Source organism: Anastrepha obliqua, chromosome 2, assembly GCF_027943255.1.
Source record: "Anastrepha obliqua isolate idAnaObli1 chromosome 2, idAnaObli1_1.0, whole genome shotgun sequence".
NCBI lineage: Eukaryota > Metazoa > Arthropoda > Insecta > Diptera > Tephritidae > Anastrepha > Anastrepha obliqua.
Window position 1 is genome coordinate 84248495 of NC_072893.1, and position 25222 is coordinate 84273716.

Sequence of the window (25222 nt, forward strand, 5' to 3'; positions counted from 1 at the left end):
CCTATAATTCTATGAGGCGGGTTTAATTAAAAAAATAAGTGTTGAAAAATGCCAGAAATCATTTATTAAGATTTAGAAAATGTATAATCATTGGGACAATTGAAATTGTAAAAGCTGCATTGAGTTTAAAGATTTCCTGAACTCGCGAAATTTATCGATATAAAAAGTAATGCAACGTCAAAAATATGTCTTTAATCAGGCAGCTGTTTTTGAGCTTTTAGGCTACGCGGTTATCGATATAATTTCCAATGGAAAGATATTGAGCTTTGGCATATAAGCTTGTGCGTAAACACCATTCGATAGTTTCCGTGTTCAAAAATCACTAGGGAAATGAATCATGAAATTATGATATAAGAAGTTTTTTCTACAATACATAATAGCGGTCGATTCTCGGCAAAATGCAAATAATGGCAAAGCTCCGTGTAAAAATTTCTCGTAAAAATCATTTGACGACCAGAGACGACATAGAACTATAGGTACCCTCTTTTTGTTAAACAACGTGAAGAAATATACCACAAGTTGGAGAAGAAGCTCGACCAATCCGAAGGATTTGGTTTGTGACTACCAATTGGAAGTGCACATGTTCGATTTTCCGCACATGAGACACCAAATGATAGCGGCCGCCCCTCGACAGGCAATGGCAAATCTTCGAGTGTATTTCTGCCATGAAAAAGCTCCTCATAAAAAAAGTATTTGCTGTTCGGAGTTGATTTAAAACTGTATATCACTTCACTTGTGGAATAACATCAAGAAACATCAAGACGCACACCACAAAAAGCAGAAAAAGCTCGGCCAAACATTCAATAAAGAGCCATAAATGTATTGATCACATTAAAACAAAGTGCTTATTTTAATAGTGCGCAGAACTTAGTTAACGTACATGTAATTTTCGAACTTTCTTTATTCCAACAATTTGAATGTAAATTTTAAGAGCTTGTTAGCTAAAATCTTGAAGCTTTTCCTAATTTTGATAGGTTTTTATCTAGTGTGGTAGACAGAAATATTTTTGAGTGGCAACCAAAGCGCATTTATTAAAGGTGATGTCATTAGACCAACAACAATGTTTTGTATATTTGATTGCCAAAGTAAAGTATTGGCAAAGTAGAAAACAAATAATGAATTCGCCTTGTTTTATTCCGAGCTGACAGCCACATGGACACGGCGAAAGAAAAAAATCAAATCAGCTGATTTACCGATATCACCTTTAATAGATTTGCCTTGGTGGCAAATATGATTTAGAAATTTTTTCGGTTACGTTGTGTAACTTTCTAAGCTCATTCGCATTAGAGGGTAGGGGTCAATATTAAATATTAGCGTTCGCGTTACATGGTCTTTACCTAATGCCTAGTTCATGTTATCGCGAGTGCACTGTATACTATTTTATTATCATTTTATTTAAAACTTTAAATGAGCTTTTGGTGATGGGGAGAATTTGTAAACTTAACTATATTATTCTATATTGATATTATTTTATATTTAATAATAACTTAAACAAGAAGGTGTTGGTTTTTCCTAAAAACAAACAATTATACAAAATTTATATCTGTACTAGTATATAAAAACTACTTACAACAAGATATAGTGTTTTAAAATAGTACCAGAGGACATGATATTTACTACAATCTAATTACTTTTTTGATACCAACAACCTTTCTCGATGAACAATAGTCTTCTTAATGTTTAATATCAACTTTTAGACAAAATAAAAAACAACAAAACGAACTATTAATTACAACTTTAGAACTCTACAAACTTCGTAGTTTAATTCTCTACACAAAAAGCAAAGAAAACATTAAACCAGTTAAGTGTTTACTTCAGATTCCTCTATTCTGAAATTTATTAATCGAAGAGAAATCACTCGTAGAACTAATTTTTCAAATTTTCAATTGCCACAAAAACTTTGCTTAAAAACGATAAACCCCTTTGTTCAGATCACCATCAACACCCACCACTCCCGGGGGCACAGCCTCACCTTCTGGTTCTGCACGTATATTCCAATTTACTGATCCGGCATTAAATGCACGCGCCGCCACTGTTAAGGAACAACTTCTGCAGTGGTGCCAATCGAAAACACAGGAATATGAGGTATCTTTTTTAATAAAAAAAAAAAATAAAAAAAAAAATAAAAAAAGAATAAAAATCTATCATACCTACCAATAAGCAAATTACAGCAAATCTGTTTATCGCTTTACGTTCTACTAAGTACTACTAGCAAAGTTGCGCTGAAGGCGAAGCATATGAATTTCTAAAATAGACGAAAACAACTAACAAACGCTTCAAATAAAAGCTTATAAGTTAGAAAAACTCATTTTGTAATTTGTAACACTTAATTTTTTTTACTGAAGACGACTTAACAAATTAAACAATGAATTTTCTGTGCATAGTAGTTTGTAAGTATGTATATGTAGTATATGGTATATACAGACTGACCCCGCTATATCCTTGCCTTTCATTAACTAAATACTGAGAATTTTAAGAAAAATATGAAAAGAAAAATTTTAAAGCTAAAAGTTTACTTTTATTTATTGCAAAAGAGACCCAATTAAATGAAGGAGGCTACCTAAAAATTCTCTTTCTCGGCTTAAAAGATGTTTATGGAGTGTACACAGGGACGCGGATACCATATAGGCAACATAGGCAATCTCTTAGGGCGACAAATATTCACGGTTAGCGAAACTCCGAACGTCATGTCAAAAATATGAAGCAATCAACGAAATATTTTGGATACTCATGGACTTAATATTTTAATTTAATATCATGAACGAAAAATGTTTGATACTCATGGATTTATGCAATTCAAATTAAAAAAAAAGTATTATGAAAAAGCGAATATCCTGTAGAAGCATTCAAGCAAGACTTCGAAAGTGTAATCGATAACAAACGCATTAATTTTAAAACTTTTTTAATTATAATTGCAAGAATTTAAAACAACTCACAGTTGTGGAAAAGTTTTAGTTTTTCAAAAAAAAAATTAATTTAATATTTCTTAAACAAACTGCAGTAGAGAAAAAATATTTAGGTACAGGAAAGAGATGCGTTTGCTTGTATGCACTGCGGTTTATTTATTTATTTATTGAAAAATTACAACGAAATCTTAAGAATCTTAAACAGATTGAAGTACAATATAATTAAGATATAAGAAGTATACAAAATAAAACCGATTTTGGAAAGAGTGACATGAACGGATATTTTATATATTTAGAAAAAGTCAAAGCGAATTTATTAAAGGGGGTATCGGTAAACCAGCAGATTTCTTTTCTTTCACCGTATCTATTCAGATGTCAGCATAAAATGAAATGACGAAAAGTCGTTCCAATAGTACTATCGTCGTATGCTTCTATTTAGTAGCTCCTACTTCATGTCGACTGTGCAACATGGTTCGTCCATTTCTTTTCTACTTTTTTTTATCGTAATATTTCAATGTACAAAACGTTGTTACTGGGCTAGTTCTACCACCTTTAATGAATCCACCTTGAAGAAAGTAGTAATTTTTATATAACAATATTGGCCGAAATTCTTCATTCATTAGAATGGCATGAAATACTTCTTGAGTTTCCATTTTAAAAAATACACCTTAAGAATCTAAAAACGCAATATAGTTGAATTCTTTCGTTACTCCCAGGGACTGCGATGACTAAAAGTAACATCAAAATTATTAACACTTAAAAACACTGTGCATCAGCCAAAAATTACAAGAAAGCGATACATCAATTACGAAAGATGAAGCGTTGAAAGATATTGGACCACCTGCTCTTTTGTCGCTAAACGTCACAATGTTTTTTACCGTGCATTGAATTTTTCCTAATTTGGTCTCAAGTTGAACTAAATTATTTGCAAAAACTACTATTTTTTTAATTTTATTTAAGTGAAACCTACAACCATAGGTTATTTTTGCATTGAACGCCCTTAGGAATAGCTTACATAAGTATTTAAGTCCCAGATCAGAAAAAACAATAAAATTACAATTATACATACCTAGTAGTAAAAAAGTTGAAGTTGTAGAAGGTATTAAAAAAGGTAAAAAAATAATAGTATTGGTAGTAGTAGGGATTAATTGTAATTAATGATTAATGATATAATGTGAAATTATTTGAGTACATTCAGCAATATTCGGCAAAGTAACGAAGCAATTCATGTCTAAAGCGCAAGTTCTGTTTTAAATATTTTTTTTATATTTTTTGTAAATTATTCCAAAGACGAACAGAGAATACAAAGTATTGACGGACTAAATACTTTTTTATATTTTTTGTAAATTATTCCAAAGACGAACAGAGAACACAAAATATTGACGTTCAGTTACCAAACAATTGTATTTCATCGAGACTAAATTTAACGAACGGCAAGATTTTGAAAAAAGAAGTTGATCTTGGAGTTATCTGGGTCTTGAGTAGTAATGTTCTTCTGAACTAGCATTTAAACTTAAACAAAGCGTCAAAAGGTATCGAAATGTGGTCATAATATTTTTTACAGTAAACATATCTCGAGAGCAAAATGTTTTACTTACATACATATTTTCCATTAACATTGTTTTTAAGTGCCTATAGTAAAATTTAATGGCGCACATTTTTGTGGGAACATTTTAACCCAATATTTCTTACCCACGTGCGTCATTTTGACCTTTATTTCTAAAAGATCTGAAAAATATTATATAGTATTCACAGAAAAATTTTAGGGGGAAAATACTATGCGAGTTCACGATTAATCAGTTTCTTTTCGTTTTTCCATCCTATTTTGTAGCACAGTGTAAGATTTTAAGTCAAAAATAAAAATAATAAATATATTGAAATAAAGCTCATATATCAGAAATACAACTCAACTTATAGTTCATAAGTTTTTCGTTTCGCACAAAACCAAAAAAAAAAAAAAAACAATAAATTTCATAAATAATTTTTTATTTATTTTTTATTACGAAATATGTTTTTAATAAAAGTATTTTTTATTTGTATTTGAACAAACAATATAATAAATAAATAAATTTTATAAATAAATAAAAAATTAAGCTGAAAAAGTTGTATTACTGACCAAATGAGATTTTGTATCACTGAGTAAAAGGATTTTTATTTCTGATGCAAGGTATAAAATTCAGCAAATTATTGTTACTCCCGAGCAAAAAATTCGTTTTGCTTAAAAAATATTTTATTTTTATATGGATTGATGCAATTTGGTTATAAGTGCTTATATAAATCTATTCTCCGATTTGTGGAACATTTTGAGTTTTTCCATAAATTGATTTAAATAGTTTGAAATTTGTATATTCAGTGCGTTTTTTTTTTAATAAACCAGTTAATTCATTTGCTTACTTTCCTCTCGAAGAGAAAATTTTCCTGCTTCCCAGATTTTCTTATACTTTTACTTATGTACATTATCGAATAAAATAAAGTGCAGAATAAGCTAAAATGTTGACGTTTGCCAAAAAACCAAAAATAACAGAAATAGTTCTGTGTAGTAATTCCAGTGACAGAAAAATGAGAACTGTTTTTTCAACTAACCTCTAACATTAAGTTCTTCGTTTTTCAAGGCCGATAAACAAATTTTCTTCTTATCAGAAATTTCTTAGATTTAAAGTGACGAGAAATGGAAGGATTTGAGGTGGTAAAAATAATGATTAGCCTAGTTTTGCTCAACGGCGTTACCAGCATAGTTGAACAAAATGTGGATTCTTACTCCAGCTTTGCCGTGATTTCGGAACTGGCGACATTGTCTTTGTTAGAACAGAGTTATAAAGAGAACTTTAACGTTAGAAATATCATAGTTTATAGGATCTGTTGAGAAAAATTCACTTTTTACTGGCTAAATGAGATAGCAACGCTAAGAGTTATGCAAGCATTTGAAGGCTTACCAGTATTTTTTGTCGACTTTGTCAAGCTGTTCAATGCTTGCGTAAGGCAATATTAACAGATCACGAAAGGGTTGCCTCCGTGTTTGACTCCATACAAAATGTACAAGGTGGCGCAAAATTAATCACCTTATCGAAATATATATAATTTTTGTAAATGGTGTCATACGTCAATCATATTTGACACTTGTCAACTAGACAGCTCAAGTATAGAAAGAGGCAAGTTATGAAGCGCGTTAAAAGTCAAAATAATCATTTAATTTTTAATTTTAAAAAGATTCCACTTTTCTTATGCAGAAGAGTATATTTATTGAACATAAACATGAATTTAGTGTTAATAATTATTGCATAGAGAAAATGATAAGTAAACAAAAACAACAAAAGAAAAACAAAACCAAAACAGTACTTTTCTCTAGAAGTACTCATGTGACACGCCTTTTTGAATCTCTAACTCACATATGGATCCGTTCGACAATAAACAAAATTTGCCGTTTTGTTATTTGTTGCACAGATTTCAGGGCACTTCTTGGCAAAAAAAAAGCGTTTCACCTTTGACTTAATTAATATTTATTGCTTTGTGCGTAACGAAACATTTTAATTAAACCAGCTTTTTGGGAAGTTCAGTTCACTTTTTATGGGCTCTGCCACTGTCATTTATCGGTTAGCATTACTTTAACTATTCATCTAAAAGTATCGGGATTAGATTGAAATGAAAAGAAATTGAAAATTGTTGTGTAGGAAACCAAGTTGATCTGAGAAGGTGTTAATTTCGGGGAAAAAAAGCTATATATAATTTTATATTTGGGTGTAGTAAAAATAGATACCCAAAACCCTGACAATCTTGATCAGAAAAAGCTATTTTTACGCTCTGGAGAATATTATATTGCAACCAACGGCGGCCGCCGTAGCCGAATGGCTTGGTACGCAACTAATAGGACTATGAATAAGTTCGTGCGGTTTTACAACAGATGGCGTAACTTGATTATTATTCCATCGATCCACATTTCCAAACATTCATTGGAGAGCTACTGTCGTAAGGCACAAACGTCAGTATAAGTTTTTTATTTGAAGCGTAAACAACAATATTTTTACCACACTTGAAAATGTCGAATTTCGTGCCAAATAATGTGTTTTTGCGGGGAATTCTTCTTCATTATTTTAATATGAAGAAAAAAGCAGCCGAAAGTCATCGTATCTTGGTGGAAGTTTATGGTGAGCATGCTCTAGCTGAGCGAACGTGCCAGAAGTGGTTTGCACGCTTTAAAAGTGGTGATTTTGGCTTGGAAGACGAAGAACGCGAGGGTGCGCCGCCAAAGTTCATGGATACCGAATTGGAGGAATTGCTCGATCAAGATCCGGCTCAAACGCAAGAAGAGGTTGCAAAAACTTTGGGAGGTGATCAATCAACCATTTCCAAACGTTTAAAAGCCATGGGAATGATCCGAAAGGTAGGCCATTGGGTGCCGTATGAATTGAAGCCAAGAGACGTTGAACGCCGTTTTATGGCATGCGAATAACTGCTTCAACGGCACAAAAGAAAGGGTTTTTTGCATCGAATTGTGACTGGCGATGAAAAGTGGGTCCATTACGACAATCCAAAACGTCGGGCAACGTATGGATGCCCTGGCCATGCTTCAACATCGACGTCGGCGCAGAATATTCATGGCCTGAAGGTTATGCTGTGTATCTGGTGGGACCAGCTGGGTGTTGTGTATTATGAGCTACTGAAACTGAATGAAACGATTACGGGGGATGTCTACCGACGACAATTGATGCGTTTGAGCCGAGCACTGCGAGAAAAACGGCCGCAATACGCCGATAGACACGACAAAGTTATTTTGCAACATGACAATGCTCGGCCACATGTTGCACAAGTGGTCAAAACATACTTAGAAACGCTCAAATGGGATGTCCTACCCCACCCGCCGTATAGTCCAGACCTTGCGCCATCCGATTACTATCTCTTCCGATCGATGCAACATGGCCTGGCTGACCAGCACTTCCGTAATTACGATGAAGTCAAAAAATGGATCGATTCGTGGATTGCGGCAAAACCGACCGAATTTTTCACAAAGGGAATCCGTGAATTGCCAGAAAGATGGGAAAAAGTAGTAGTAAGCGATGGACAATACTTTGAATATTAAATTTGTAACCATTTTACGTCAATAAAGTTTCAAATGTCGAAAAAAACCGCACGAACTTATTCATAGTCCTATTACCATTCGGAATTCAGAGAGAACGGAGCTTCGAATTTCGGTGAAAGACCGAAAAGAAGAAAAAGCTTTTTTCTAATAGCGGTCGCCCCTCGGCAAGCAATGGCAAATCTCCGAGTGTATTTCTGCCATGAAAAAGCTCCTCATAAAAATATCTGCCTTTCGTAGTCGGCTTGAAACTGTAGGTCCCTCCATTTGTGGGACAACATCAAGACGCACTCCACAAATAGGAGGAGGAGCTCGGCCAAACACCCAAAAAGGGTGTACGTGCCAATTTATATATATATATATATATATATATATAACCAAATTTGTATGCCCCAAACATGAAATCAGCAAAGCCAAAAATTTACAAATATGGTATAATATAATATTAAACCTTTTACTTTAATCATACGCAAATTACCTTTTTTTGAATTTATGAAGATGACTTCTAATTCAGATTTTTTTTTTTTTGTTATTATTATATCGGTCTTGAGCTCACAAAATAAAACTACGAAAATTAAATGTGAAATACAATAACTAATTTTTGTCGATATTAGGGTAGTAATTTTTTTTTTAAACTAGTCACACAGGGATGTTTAGCTTTAAGAATATAAAATTTGATTTGAATTTTCCATCGAAATGCCATTATAAGATTGTATATGTCAGAGTTGCATTTTACTACAACAAACCAGGAACTATAAATTGAATTGATCATGAGTATGCACTTTATTTTGACCGATAGTGTACATACACACATTTTTTATGCAAAGCTGCGTACGCTTACACGCATGGCATTGCCAATACTCGTACATTCGCTTTGCTCTAATGCTATCTTACTTGCAGTTATATAATACATTTTTTATATGCCAAATATTAATTAGTTTTCTTTACGTGCTACTTTTTTATTTTATTGTTATTTCTACAATTTTATTTTTTGTAATAATAATCGTTTTATACCATATATTTTTTAGAGTTTCGATTATTTGTTGCATAAAACGCTTCGTCTGATTTATTGCAATGTTGTATTTTTTTAAATTATTGTACTAAATTCATTATTTATTAATTCGTTAGTTTATAAAATATTAAAAAATTCTAATTTTATTTCCAGAACGTCCAAATAACTAACTTCAGTGCCAGCTGGTCAGATGGTTTAGCATTTTGTGCTCTAATACATCATTTCTTGCCAGATGCCTTCGATTATAGTAAACTAACACCAAAAAGCCGAAGACATAATTTTGAATTAGCTTTCACTGTGGCCGAGTAAGTAAAAAACAACAATAAAAGCACATTATTACATATATTTACAAGAAGGACTTTAGTCCCATTTATTTATTTTATTTTATTTTTTATTATGAGAAAGGATTTTATTATTTATTTGTATATACATACATATGTCTTGATACATGTAAAGGCACTTACCCAGACACGATCTAACCAGCTTAAAATTGCCTTCAAATTCATTTATGTGTATTAGTGTAAGACTGGTTGGCGATAATTTAATTTCTTTGTTTGATCAAATTCCATAAGCAAAGGAACGAAAATTCAAAGCGAGCGTATTTACTAGTTCAGTTAAAGAACATAAGCCGCAATTGAATTGTTGCAGATTGGGTTAAGGTTAAATTAGAGGGGGCATACCGTAACGCCATAACTTCAACCGGGCCTTAACCATAACGATATTTATTGTCATCCATTAATGGTGCAGTACCCATAACAGCTGATGTTTACATGCTATACGTAATCATTTAATTCTAATTTTGAAAGTGCGGAAAATAGAGAAAAGCAACATGAGCACTATTTGCCAAAATGAGGCAATTGAAGTGCAGAAGATGATGGTGTGCCCAAATTGAAACTTACCGAAGCAAAGTGAAGTGACCGCGAAAAGTAAAATCCCAATAAATGCAACAAATCGGCAATCAGTTATTTATGGTATGGAACCACTAATCGAATGCAGTCTTTACCATAAGATTGGTTCGAACAGCTGATTTATATGGTTACAGTTATGGCACCACAAATTTAACATTTCAGGGTAGTAGTAACTTCCCAATCGTGAAATTTCGCCAGCAACATGCATTTGGCTTGCCGTGAAATGTTGCCAGAATTATTGATTATCAAATAAGAAGAAACGTCAAATTTATGAGCATTAGTAATTAGTAAATTTTAGTAAGAAAAGTATTTTAAATAAATTAACGATATATGCATATTGACCCAAAAAGATATAAAGAACTTACAATTCCACTCTTTACAAAGACCTTTCGCTTAAAAATGCCATATCTTCGGAGTATTTGAACTCAGGAACTTCACTCTCACACTCAATTTCAAATGCCATGTGCACTTTAAATAGGTGTAAAAAAAATGTTGCTGGTCTGTTGCGCGATGTTTTTACGGCGTGAACTGAGTAATTGCCGTGAGATACATACGAAATTCCACGCATATTTCACGGCAATGCAATTGGTATGGATTTTGAGAGCCATTTCACGTGAACGCACCTGAATGCTTTAGTCTTTCATTTCATTACTAACGCGGCCCTGGACGGTATACTTTTTTTACTGAAATCCATATTTTTCACGGGTATCAAACTAAGAAACACCAAAAGTAAGAAAAAGTTTATTCTAATAGCGGTCGCCCCTCGGCAGGCAATGGCAAACCTCCGAGTGTATTTCTGCCAAGAAAAATCTCCTCATAAAAAATATCTGCAGTTCGCAGTCGGCTTAAAACTGTAGGTCCCTCCCTTTGTGGAACAATATCAAGACGCACACCACAAATAGAAGTAGTTCGGCCAAACACCCAAAACGGGTGGAGGCGCCAATTATGTATATATTAGGGCGGGTCGATTTAAAAATCGCTCATTGCTCTGTGAAAATCGTATTCTAGGGATCAAAATAAGAAACTTTGCCGAAGGAATCATACCTCTAAAACGAATTCTGATGTCCCCCAATTTCAAAATATCACCATTTTTGGCCTTTACATGAAATAATCAGCTAAATGGCTATGTTTTTTCTTTATTTTTATTTATTTATAATAATATTTATTATTTATTTATAATAATATCTATTTTTTCTCTTAAGAAATTTATTTAGTCAGAACATATGTAAATGAAAAACTTAATTTAAGTGAGTTATAGAAAAGAAACTAAAAAGTTCGACCCAAATTGGGGGCATCAGAATTCGTTTTAAAGGTATGAATCCTTCGGCAAAGTTTTTTATTTTGATCCCTAGAATATGATTTTCACAGAGCAATGGGCGATTGTTTTGCCTCCCCACAAATCGACCCGGCCTAATATATATATATATATATATATAGATGTATATATAAAACTGAGTATCCAAATATTAAAAAAAAAATTCTAACTAAAAATTTGGGAATTTTGATAAAAATTTGTCGAATTTTTGTAAACCTTGTACGAGGTTTGGAAATTGTATTATTATGGTTTCCGTTATAGAATGAACTAAATGTTATAAAAACAGAAATATGGGAAATTTAAAAATAAACTAGTAAATAGTCAAATGTTGTCAATATGTCGTGCCCTTACATTAATTTCGGGGGTGTATAGGGTTGTTCAATAGGTGCGCTTCAACTTTTTTCCGATAGGGAGGGCGAACGACGCAATATTTTTTATTTTTCGCTTGTCATTTGTAAACTTCATTAGTATACATTTCATCATGGAACGCTACACACTTGAGCAACGATTGCAAATCGTGCAAATTTTTTATGAAAATAATCGTTCTGTTGCTGCTACTTTAAGAGCATTACGGCCATTTTACGGTCCATTTAACAAGCCGTCCCGTTTTGGGGTTATGTGAAGTCATTGGTCTACAGTAACAAGCCGGCGACGATTTGTGAGCTCAGAGCCAATATTGAACGCGAAATTGCTGGAATTTCGGCCGATTTATGCAAAAGAGTGGTCGAAACTTGGGTTCAACGATTGGACTTCGTAAAACGTGCACGCGGTGGTCATGCAAAAGAAATCGAATTTCATACTTAAATGTATATGTTCAAACTCGATAATAAAAAAAAAATTAGTTAAAAAAGTCAAACCGTTTGTGTTTTATTCAAAAAAGTTTAAAAGTTGAAGCGCTCTTACTGAAAAACCCTATATATAATTTAATATTTTACTTGTTCTGAGGTATTTCTCGCCAAAGTAAATACTTTGTAACTGTGTTAGCTTGGTGCCTCCGGCCCGCGATCTGTTTTTGAAATTAATCAATCAATTCTTCCAATAGCGTGAGTAATTTTGCGCCACATCGTATTAGTTTTATCAAGTTGCAACTCGTTCTTATCAAGGAACTCGGTATTGCATCAGCCGTTTTGATTTAGCATTCATTTCAACTAAGTAAATACTTGTTTATTCCTAGAAACTGCAACGAAGTCTTTGGATTTATATAAAATTGGCTACCGCTATTAGAAACAACTTCTTTTATCATTTGGTGTTTCATACCCGATGTTTCGAACCCGAGCACTTCAGAAATGTAGTCACACACCATCCCATTCAGCTACGATGGCCGGCATCTTCAGATTCATAGGCACAAAAATTATTTTATGACATGAAAATTCAGAAAGAAAAAAAATAGATCAATACCAGTGAGTTTAAGCTTAGGGAGAAAAAAGTGCGTTCAGAATTATAAAGTTTGGCGAGTTGTAGAGTCTGAGTATCCCTATATACTTAATTTTTCCTCCGCTCTTTTTTAAATATCGGCTGTACTATTAAGGGGTTAGGTGGGTGACAGAGGTTCAAAAAAAGGGTATTTTTACTATTTTTTTTTTTTAATATATACAATCATATATTTTATTTAAACAATTCAGCATATCAAAGATACATTTTTAAACAGTATTTTGGGAAATTTTTATTTAAAAATTCCGAAAACTCAGCCGTTGGTACCTCATCTCCCTTAACGTCTCACAAAAAAATGCTCTTGCCGTGGACAGCATAACTCATTATTGGTTCATTTAAAATCAAAAAACCAAAAATATTTCGTTAGTACATGGATAAATCTCGTTACTGGACGAAGGAAAAAAAAATATAATTTAATTTGAATTTTTGACAGACTTTGAACAAAAAAACACATTTTTTGGTCAAATTTTCGTCATGTGTTGGCTCGAAAAAATTAGTTGTAATAAAAATAAAAAAAAATCCTTCGTTCAATAACTTGATAATATCATTCCAAAGATGTGTGCAAAATTTGAACAAAATCGCTTCATAACTTTTCGAGAAATCGTGTCCACCGACTTAAAAAATCGAGTTTTGAGATAAACGCGTATACCTGCGAAACGCTGCACTGACATGGCCTGATGGGCGGAACTTCTGAAGGGTCTATCTCGTAGAATTTTACTCGGATCAATTTGAAATTTTAGGAGAATATTTTAAACATATTATACTATTTAATAAGACAAAAAAAAATCGATTTTTTGAAATTTTCAAACCCACCTAACCCCTTAACAATAAATAATTGGCCATTAAGATATTAATTTAAGAATTTATCGTTACCTTTTATTTCAGTGAGAAAGCTGGCATAGCGCCACTACTCGATGTCGAGGATATGGTAGAGATGAAAAGGCCCGATTGGAAATGCGTTTTCATCTATGTGCAGAGCATCTACCGTCGCTTCCGCAATTGCCAATAAAATCGGAGTCAAATCAAATAAAACAATACCTTCGACATCATTCGACCTGCGGTCAGCAACAAAAGTAATCCATGTATACTAAACCTTCATTGCCATATAAACAATTGTGCAAACGGATTTATTTGCTAAATTTTGTAAATTAGAAAAAAAAATGTAAACAAATAAATGGTATTGGACATTAGGGTGAACGATTACAAGTTCAACTTCTCTCACAAGTGTTTACAATTAAAACAGTCCTAGAACTGGAAAAGATTAAAATTGAATTCATTTATTGAATTTTTGTTTCTCTTCTTGTAAAGAGAAGATATGTAATATTGCAAATGAAACAGTGAATCGTAATAATTTGTGTATCGGGTTTCTAAATATTAAAAATAAAAATAATCGTACATCATATATATTACAATATTTTGTAGTACGATCTGGCTCGTACGTAGTTTAAGCAACGTATGTTTTTGTATATTAAAACCGATTTTTTTTCCTTAATTGATTAATACCACTACAAATACATACAACATACGTATAGAGTTGTGCAAAATATTTTTCAATATTGTTAACAAATGCAACCAATTAAACTTTAACGACTTTGTGAACATTTTTGACATTTTTTGTGAATTTTCGCGCTGTAGCGTAAAAATTATTTTTTTGCTATTGAACAATTGTTGTTGGTACTAGAGTTAAACTGTAACTTAACTCCTTTTTTTAAATGTGAATCGAGTAGGAATGCTTGTAAGAGGAGCAAACGATATTATTGATGATATTCTACCGTTATGTATACACACACACATATATCTAATACATACTTATACAATTGTACTCGTATGGAGAAGTTTATGAAATTATCCATTTGACTATATGTTTTTTTTTTGTGTTTTACTCCATATGAAACCACGCCTATGTACTAACATTACATTTACCACAATAAAAATACACATATCTATACATACATATGCCTATAAATGCTTTTTATTTGAAAGATTTCGACTCACCCGTGGCTGCATAACATATGGTATACGAATAACAAAAACAATCACTAACTAAAAAATATTAATTACAGTTTATGCAAGTATGCGTATATACTTGAGTTATTCATTTTCAATCAGTGCGTAATTTTTGTATTCTCACCATATGGTAAATAATGTCTGTTATAATAAATTATGAAATATTAAGTTAAATGATTTTGTTATGAGAATTTTATTCTACGGACTTTATATTTTTATTGTTTTTAAACAAAAAATTTATTTGATTTTGTACTAATTGTTGCAACGAAAATATAGAAATTAACATTTTCAAGCTGCAGAAAGCTAATCCACTCTTTTATTTAATAAAACTGGAAATAAAGATATCTGTAAAGTAAGTAATCTTATTTCGATTAAGATGAACTAATATTTTTTTCATAAGCAGTCTGTCAAAAAAGTACCGGGAATTGTTCAATAAAACACAAAATAATTGTTTAATCATCAACATTTATTTTGTCGCCTTTAAAATAGGCTCAATTCGAAGCAATACACATATGCCAACGATTAGTCCAGTCATCAAAGCACCTTTTAAACGCGTTTGAAGAGATCTTCTTCAGCTTCTTCAGCGAATTCTCCGTAATGGCCTCTATCGGCTCAAAGCGCCGTCCGCGGAGTGGCAATTTAAGTTTTGGGAAACGGAAAAAGACACAGGGGGCTAAATCCGACGAATACGGTGGTTGTTCGATGATATTTGGCGATCACAATATGAGCCTTGTGAGGTTAGGTTAGGTTAGGATAGGTTATGTTGGAATGATTATCCAAGGAATGGGTACACTTGGACGAAAATAAACGGATTCGTGCTTTGTGATACCATTGTGAAGGAGGTAAGGTGAAAGAGAAAACCGATGTAATGAAAGGAGAGAGCGGAAAGAGGTGGTGGTGGGAGGGTTAGGAGGATGTGTTTAGAGTGTGTGGGTTATGAGCGATGACTGTGCTGCGTTTGCGTCAACCGCTTAATGCTGCTGATGAAGTTTATCAGATTTTTAATGTCAAAAACAGCTATATCAGCACCCGTAGCCGTAGAAGTAAGAGCCAAGATGCCTAGATCTTAGCCCTGCCAGAGCAGGGCAGCTAAGGAGAAAGTGCTGAGATGATTCTACCTCATCCTCCATACATTCGACGCAAAAAGGGCTCGAGGTAGCTCCAAGTCTCACAGCATGCACTCGTCGCGCATAGTGTCCTGTGAGAAAACCCACGAGGTTCGCGAGCTGAGAATTCGTCAACCTCAGAAGCTCGGCCGAGCGCCCCCGATCCACACGTGGCAAGAAGGATTTTGCGACCTTACAAGTTTTATACTCGCTGAGGTGGCGTGCTGCCAATCTTTCCAGGAGCAGACCGCAGGTAGTTAGGGGGATCCCAATTCTCTCCCTTCGCGGGGAAATCACCGCACATGACCCTTGTCTGGTCAGCTTATCCGCCTCACAGTTTCCCTCAATGTCGCTGTGACCAGGAACCCAGATGAGGCTTATGTCAAAGAATTCGGATGCAGTCGAAAGTGAGGCCAGGCATTTTCTGACCAGTTTCGAATGCACCGTCACTGCCCCGAAGGCCCTTATTGCCGCTTGGCTGTCGGGAGAGAGCCTTGTGAGACGGTACCTTCCAAATAATATTCTTTATTTACCGTATAATCATTTGGAACGAATTTCGAGTGCACAGCACAATGATTATAATTATCAAAGAAAACGACTTTTACATGGGTTTTTGGGTTTCAGCTCATGTGGATAGCGCCATTCAGCCGCCTATTGACTGGTTTGCATGTCATATACCCACGTCTCATCACCTGTTATGATGCGCTGGATAAATGTTTCAGACCCAACTCTTCCACCTTGCCATGAATGTTTTGAAAGAAATTCAACTCTCTTAGAACGAGTCGAGCAGCCACGCATCTCATGCCCAATTGATGGTGTAAAATGTAGCGAATTGATTCGTGAGACACGCTACAGTCACGAGCTATCTCCCTCAAACTAAAATGATGGTGTGATGGTTTTCCAGCAGCATTTCCTTGACTTTGTCGACGTTTTAATCCGTTGAAGACGTTGATGGGCGACCAGATCGGGGCAAATCTTCCACGAATTCTCGGCCCTCTGCAAAAGCCTTATACCACTTTTGATAAAGCACACTCGCCATAGACTTTTTGCAACATTTTCTATGATTCGCACACGAAATCCCGTTCAAGGCACAAAATTTAAGACAAATTCTTTGTTCGATATTTTTTCCATATTAAAAATCGGAGTGCACACTTGCTGTTGACTGATATAATTAAATGCCAAAAACAAGCTAATTGACAGATCATGCTCAAACTCTGCGAGTTTACATATGTGCAACGCGCGCTTTTTAGATGAACAATTCCCGATACTTTTTTGACAGAATGTATATCGGGTGTTTTTTCTAAGATCTTGACCATCTTCTTGAAAAATTTCGTCAGCATGGTTCGATAGCGTTCGCTATTCACTGTAATAACAACTCTTCCCTCTTTTCGAACAAAATAAGGACCGATGATGCCACTAGTGAACTTCGCAAACAGATTTATTTTTTTTTTTTTTTCAAAATCAATTTCCACAATTCGAAAGCATTGTTCTGGCATTGGCATTAAACGATTCATGATGCCTGAGTAAACCTTACTGAACAGAAATATCAAAACAGTTTGCCATTCTCAGCCGTCAAACCATAGTTATTGATATCGAGAGTTCTCATGCAGCTAAAAAACACACGATATAAGTAAATATGTGTTTTGTAAAAAGAAAAAAATATAAATATGAATTTTTGAGCAATTGAGCCGTAAGTTCGATGTGGGTTATGGTAAGTAATAATGCGACTAATCGTTACCACTCATTCACTATGCCCACTCCGAGTACGGACACAATCTAATTGGTGAAATTTGGCAACAGATAAGATCTGATGATTTTAAACCTTCGCTGTTTTTCCTACACCCGTCTTCTACTTGCACTCAAAATATCTTCGTCTTCTTTTTCAGTGTTTGACGAGTAATTTTCATATTCACTATTTGCGATTTCATGCTCACTTTCGAAAAATTCATCAATTCATCCCTTTCAGATTGCGAACCTTCATCAATCTGGGAATACTCGTCACTTATCTTATTCTTTCTTATTTCTTGCAATACCTCCGGGATTCTTGTTTTCCTGGGCATCCTTAGAATCACATAGGAATTAGAGTAAATAAACTAAAAAAAAAAAATAGTTACCCATATTGCAAACACTTTTAATCTTCACCTGAAATGGCAATTTAAAAACATTGTATACGATTGTACGAGGGGTGCCTTTTATATTTCGGGATTTGGCAACCCTGGTGTTGCAATCTGGCAACTGACAGCTGTGCCGCAAAGATTGACATTTTTTGGCTTTTACGTACTCAGAACGTTTTGAAATACCAGCGCTATTTGTGTTGTTTACAGTAACTTAAAAGATTCATCTCGGTCCAAAAATGGAATTAAATCGTGAACATTTTCGTGCGATTATTTTTTACAACTTTCGACGTGGATTAACTCAGCAACATTGCATGGATGAACTTAATTCATTTTTTAGCGATGAAGCTCCATCAAGGACCAGTGTTTATCGATGGTATGGTGAATTCAATCGTGGTCTTAGTTCACTCCAAGGCGAATTTCGTGAAGGTCGTCCAAAATCAGTTGTTGTTCCGAAAACCATTGATGCTGTGCGCGAACTGATATTGCAAGATCGTCATGTAACCTATCGTGAGATTGAGACAATCTTAGGCATTAGTGGGACCAGCATACATTCAATATTGCATAAACATTTGACTGTCAAAAAAATTTGTTCGCGTTGGATCCCACACAATTTGTCAATCGCTCAAAAAAAGGCTCGTGTCGATTGATCGAAGGAAATGCTTAAAAAATACGATCGCGGGGCTTCGAAACACGTCTATGACATCGTGACAGGTGATGAATCATGGATTTACGCGTATGAGCCCAAAAGTAAACAGCAGTCGATTGTATGGGTGTTTCAAGATGAGCCAAATCCAAAAAAAATTGTTCGCGCACGAAGCACTTCCAAGCAAATGGTCGCCTGTTTTTTCGAAAGAACTGGACATGTCGCAACCGTACTACTAGAACAACGCAGAACAGTAAATTCTGATTGGTACACAACCATTTGTTTGCCAGTTGTCTTCCAAGAAATTAGGAAAACCAATCGCCAAAGACGGATCACGGATAGACGGACAATGCGAGCTCTCACACATCGGCTCAAACAACTGCATTTTTGAGCACCCAAAGCATCGAATTAATGGGGCATCCGCCGTATAGTCCTGACTTGGCACCGAATGACTTCCTTTTATTCCCGTACGTAAAAAACAAACTGAAAGGTCAATGTTTTTCGACACCTGAAGAAGCGGTTGCGGCATTCAGAATGCATGTTTTGGAGGTACCTCATTCAGAGTGGCAAAAGTGCTTCGACAATTGGTTCAAACACATGCAAAAGTGTATAGATCTTCATGGAGAATATTTTGAAAAACAATAAAGTGATTTTCGATGATTAAAATTTGTTTTTGTTCTCTAATCCCGACATATAAAAGGCACCCCTCGTATATGTATTTGAATTGATGTCATTGCCAATACCAAGAATTCCAAAACTGCGTGGTACAATGATCTTCAATAATCTGCAGTAAAGTGTAACATTGCAAACAACAACCGAATATAACGCGGATTTCCATATTTTCTATTACATCTGAAATGGGGATGCCCTAATATATATTCGAATTGAAGTGGTGCTGCCAAATGGTTTCGATATTAAGAGCAAAATGATTTAAAATTGGAGAATGTTGTAGAATCGTCAGTGGCTCAAATTCAAAATTTTTGTAAGAAATGCAAGTTATTTTTTTTATTTTTCTATTGTATCGTTCGGAAAATCGCAGAAATAGTGGATAGATCCCGCTCAACTGTATACGACGTGATAAAACGATTCAAGGAGAAAAATCCGTAGAAAATAGGAAAAAATCGGGACGACCAAAACTGTTTTCGGATGCAGACAAACGGTGGGTAGTACAACAAATTTAGAAAAATCCAAATTTGAGCGCTCCTAAGCTTGCAACAGAAGTCGCCCAACACCTTAATATTAACTTCAACCCCGAAAGTATACATATAGTACTACGAAAGAATAATTCTAATGGAAGATTAACCGGCTCAAGAGAATAAAATTTGCAAAGCGTCAAAGGGATAAGTATTTCGAGTTCTGAAAACACGTTTTATTTGCAGATGAAAGCAAGTTTAACATATTTAGATGGGCAGATCATATGAGTGGAGAAGACCTAATGAAGATTTGCTGGAAAAAACCTACGTCCGACAGTGAAACATGGGGGTGTGTTGGTACTGGTACTAGAAATTTGTGCTTTATTAAGGGCAAACACCTCAAACAATATAATAATGAAGTAAAACACGTCTTCTTCTGTCAAAGAACTTTATTTAACTTCCACTTTTACAAAGACTCTTCTTAGCTTGAAGCTTAACTAATATTTTACATTTAATGAGAATGGGAGAAAGTAAAACTAGCAATGAATGTAGGAATGCATGTTGTGTGTATGTTGAGTGCGTGAGTAAGCGTGTGGGTGTAGAGTGTGAGAAAGTATGTTGTTGGTTTACATAAGAGTTAGCATAAGTATTTAATAAAAGAGTAAGATTAAGTTAGAATTAAGAGTAGGTATAATATAAGAATAGGTATATACGTATATAGGGTGATCATGTAACTAAGTATAGTACGATGTAACATTATAATATAACTATATCTAACAATTATGAAAGAAAATTCGGTCCAAAGTGCTGAAAAGGTGGGAATTAAGGACTATTTACGGTATTACCAAGACAACGATCCCAAGCATAAGGCACTTGCTGTCCGTATATGGCTTATGTACAACTGCCCTTAAGTACTTGAAACACTTCCACAATCTCCAGACATCAATGTAATTGAACATCTGAAAAAGCATGTTATTAGAAACAAGAAATACTTAGAAGATGCTATTAAAGAAGAGTGGGGGAAAATAGATCATTTAACATGCAAGAAACTCGTCGAGCGCATGCCAAGAAGAATGAATGCTGTGAGAAGAAATAAAGACTTGCCACTAAATAATAATTAGATATATTGTTTTTTCTTCAGAAACTATACAGTTAGAATTAAAAAAAATCGATTTTTTTATTTTATTTTCTTAATGTACATATATTTAATAATCCACACAGAAAATTTAATATCGTCCCGGTCAATATTTTCGAAGTTATATTTATATTATAGGTATATATATATAAGGTTGTCAAAAAAGTCTTGCGGTATTTTTATATAATTTTCAATTGTTCATAAAATTGGTTATAATAATGCGATTTAAGTCAAATATGCGCCGTTTTGTTCGATGACGAGTTCCCAACGAGATGCCAACTTCATAATGCCCCTCTTATAGAAGCTCGTTTCCCTATTGTCAAAAAACTCGGAGAGCCAATTTTCACAGGACTCTCTTGTGGACAACTTCCGACTACCAAGCTCGTTCGCCATGGACAGAAATAGGTGGTAATCACTTGGTGCGAGATCCGGGCTATACGGTGGATGCAAAAGAACCTCCCATCCGAGCTCCCGGAGCTTCTGGCGCGTCACCAAAGATGTGTGTGGCCTGGCGTTGTCCTGATGGAAGACAATTCGGCCTCTGTTGATCAAAGATGGCCTCTTCTGCATGAGTGCTGCATTCAAGCGGTCCAGTTGTTGGCAGTACTGGTCCGAATTGAGCGTTTGACCATAGGGGAGCAGCTCATAGTGGATGATTCCCTGCCAATCCCACCAAACACACAGAAGAACCTTTCTGGCCGTCAATCCAGGCTTGGCCACCGTCTGGGCAGCTTCACCGCTTTTCGACCACGACCGTTTGCGCTTCACGTTGTCGTAAGTGACCCACTTTTCATCACCAGTCACCATCCGCTTCAAAAACGGGTCGATTTTGTTGCGATTCAGAAGCGATTCGCATGCATCCATACGGGCAAAAATGTTTTTTTGCGTCAAGTCGTGTGGCACCCATACATCGAGCTTCTTTTTGAATCCAAGCTTCTTCAAATGGTTTATAACGGTTTGATGACTCATGCCCAGCTCTTGGCCGATGCTACGGCTGCTACTATGCCGATCTCTTTCGATCAATTCAGCGATTTTATCGCAATTTTCGACGACAGGCCTTCCGGACCGTGGCGCATCTTCGGTCACCTCTGCACCAGAACGAAAAGTTTGAAACCATCGTTGTGCGGTGGAAATGGAAACTGTATCGGGTCCATAAACTGCACAAATTTTATTGGCAGCATGAGATGCATTTTTGCCTTTATCGTAGTAGTACTGTAAAATATGCCGTATTTTCTCTTTATTTTGCTCCATGTTTGCGACGCTATAACTCACGAACGACTAAAAGCAAACAACAATTAATCAAACACGTGTTATCACGTGAAAAGAGCTTTCCAAAAAGCTCTAGCGTGAACCGATGCGACGAATACAACTAGAACTACGCGCTTGCAAAGACAAGCTTGCGGAAATACCGCAAGACTTTTTGGCCAACCTTATATTTCGAAGTGCTTTTCAAACTTTAAACGCGTTTTTCTCAAAATGGTGTTTTCAAAGTCGGTGACCAACATTACTGGAAAACGGCTAAGCCGACTAGTCTCAAATTTTAAATTTAAAACCGATAAATATTTTTTTTATAAACAATTTAAGGCCGAAATTTTGGTCAAAAATCTATTTTTTCAAAAAAATTTATTTTGCTTATTCTTTCAATTAATTACTAGATTTAACATTAACTTTAACGAAATTTTTTTGGTTTTTAAATTTCAGAGGAGAGGTGGTCATCGCAAAACGTATTTTTTGAAAGGAGCTCCTTTCCATATAAATATTTTTACTAATACTGAGTCTTAAAATCCAGTTAAAAGATAACATAATATGTTAGATAAATTTTCCTTCATTGTATTTGTTTTATTTATGTGTACACATTTTTAGATCAATAAATTTAAAAGTTTTCTCAGAAAAAGTGCTGGAAAATTCGCTTTTTTCGGCCTTCTAACTGTATATAACCCCTTAAATATTATTTGCCTAACTCTACCTTATATAAATGACCGAGTTCTTTTTTGTCATGTATGTGTATTTTGCTAAGTTTTCATGTTTGTATTTTCTATGTACGAATGAGCTGTTTACGTTTTTTGTAGTTTTGGAAACTACGTTTGAAGAACGAAAATAAATGGACCCATAAACGCATTAGACTTGCATTTTAATATATATTTTTTGAATTAAAACCATATTACTTGGGTGTCCGAGTTCTTTATTGAGGCACTGTACATATACTTAGAGCCAGGATGAGCTGAAGGAAAATGATATCGCTAAATAAATTTAACAGTAAGTACACGAAAAGTCAATACATTTATTGAAAAGAAGATATTAAACTTAGAAAATAATCTCAAATTAATATAACATTTTAAAAGGTGACTTTTGACACCTATGGTAGAAATAGTGTTAATAAGCCAGTATATTTTTCTACACCCCTATTTCAATTATATTCAAATCAAAAGCCTGTAAACCAACAGCACTAAAAAAGTTAATTTACAAAACTAGCTTACAACTTACGGGTATATGTGGATATAAATATGTGCACTTGCTCGTTTAGGTGTTGGAACGCTGCACTTACGCATTTAAAAACCCCTGCAAATAAAAGCTTTGAAGAACAATTTAAATACAAATATCCTATCAGAGCTTACTAATTGGAGTATATGTTAGGTAGACCCGAGTGTATTTGTTGCGCTAAAAATCTTTAAATACGAAGGTTTTGTAAGAATTGCTACAAACGCCTGTATGAAAATTCACAAACCGGTTGTTCTCTGCAGCAAAAAGAGAGTTTCATATAATGGATTGCAACTAGAGGTAAAACTCGATCGACCTAAATAAGGAAAAACCTAATTAATTTGCAGAATAATTCATTTTTATTATAAAACTTACTCGTATGTTTACAATCAAACAAACGAATTTCAACGAATAATAATGCGTCAAAATGGAAACAATGTTGTCGACCATGATTCAATGATAAAAGGTTTGCCAGTAACCAGCTTTCTCATTCTCCTGACAAATCGGCTCCCTTAGCAAGACACTGGGTTGCTAGGTCTAGACATTTTGAGTAAAAGTGGAGGAAAAGAAAAAACATTTCATTTTCAATATGGTCTGCTTACAAGCAACAACTCGCTAAAGAGTTTTCATCGGTATGTTCAGGACTAGTATGACATGAAATACATACCGCTTAAGTCAGGACATGATAGAGTAATTGAGGTGACCCGAGATCGATTAGTGGAGAATTTACAAAGCTTTATTTCTTATGATGTGGTGATTTAGACGGAATTCATGTTTTGCAAACAACTAGCATTTCCCAAACTGTTGCAGGGAAAATAATTCGATAGTTCCGACGCGATCGGTAACATTTCAGATCTCATTATAAAAAAGTTGGAATTGACGGAACTTGTTTCCAAAGAGCCCACCTTCCCATGGATGGATGAAGTGTCCAGAGGAAGCTTAGAAAAACACAGTACCAGCATGAAAAAGCTCCACATAAAACTGTTGGTCCTTCCATTTATGGAATAACATCAAGACGAGCGCTGCAAATAGGAGAAGGATCTCGGCCAAACACCTAACAGAATTGTACGTGCCAATTATGTATTGATTTTTAACAAAAAAGTTTCTTATTGGCGAAACTTCCTAACTTCGCGATCAGTTGTAAATTTTAAAATTAATTCACAAAATAAAATTTTGGATTAAGTGAAATAATTTCTTGTTTTAATATTAGACTTAGCAATTTCCGCTAATAACTTCTATTTGCACCATTTTTTACTTTCAAATATTAATTTAAATTAATTTTTTAAACCGTTCGCAGTTTCTTTCCGTTTAAGTAAAAAAGTACTTTTTTGCTACCATTTTGACCAAAAAGGATTTAATATTTTCTATTGTATTATACTTTATTCACCTTCTTAAATACAAATTTTTGTAATGGAGTCAAAATCCAATGTCACTAGTGAGCAAATCTTTAATAATGGAATCATGGTTGTCGACCACATCATTTGTATTAAAAAGTTTGAAATTAGTGAGCAGATTTGTCAAGAGGGAGCGAGAAAGCTGCTTACTTACCTATACTTCTATAATTTAATGATGTGTTTGTACACTGCAACAGTCTAGTTCTCAAGCGTCGAATATGAACTAAGACGTAGGGCGCCATTTGAATAAATTATAAATCGTATCGAACGGGTGATTAATTTTGCGCCACCCTGTATATAATTATACATAGATATATAGGTATAAGTACACGAGTTTATGAATAAGCGACTGTGAAGGGATGAGCCAAGCTTATCATCTCACGTCGTATGGTAGACGTGTATATCGAAAAATAAAAAACACTTTTCTAAACAAAAGTCACTTTTTTGGACTTGCAAATTTGCAATTACTATTTATTTTATTCCCTTCTTACGATTGACATCATTTATTCAAGTAGGAGCCAAAGCTTACTAGATGCATGTATTTCCATTTCCCCGTCATCATATTT

The 25222-nt window shown here is 34.5% G+C and overlaps 1 protein-coding gene across 12 annotated transcripts in view; it reads left to right on the plus strand.

The window, feature by feature from the left end:
• LOC129238758 (smoothelin-like protein 1) overlaps positions 1–14957 on the plus strand; it is a 106879-nt gene extending 91922 nt beyond the window's left edge. For all 12 annotated transcript variants that reach the window (XM_054873922.1, XM_054873923.1, XM_054873925.1 and 9 more), the window contains 3 exons: positions 1932–2085; positions 9143–9294; positions 13529–14957. In XM_054873922.1, coding sequence (XP_054729897.1) covers positions 1932–2085; positions 9143–9294; positions 13529–13652 — 430 coding nt within the window. In that variant the 3' untranslated portion in view covers positions 13653–14957. The remainder of the gene's footprint in view (positions 1–1931; positions 2086–9142; positions 9295–13528) is intronic.
• Positions 14958–25222: the final 10265 nt, after the last annotated feature.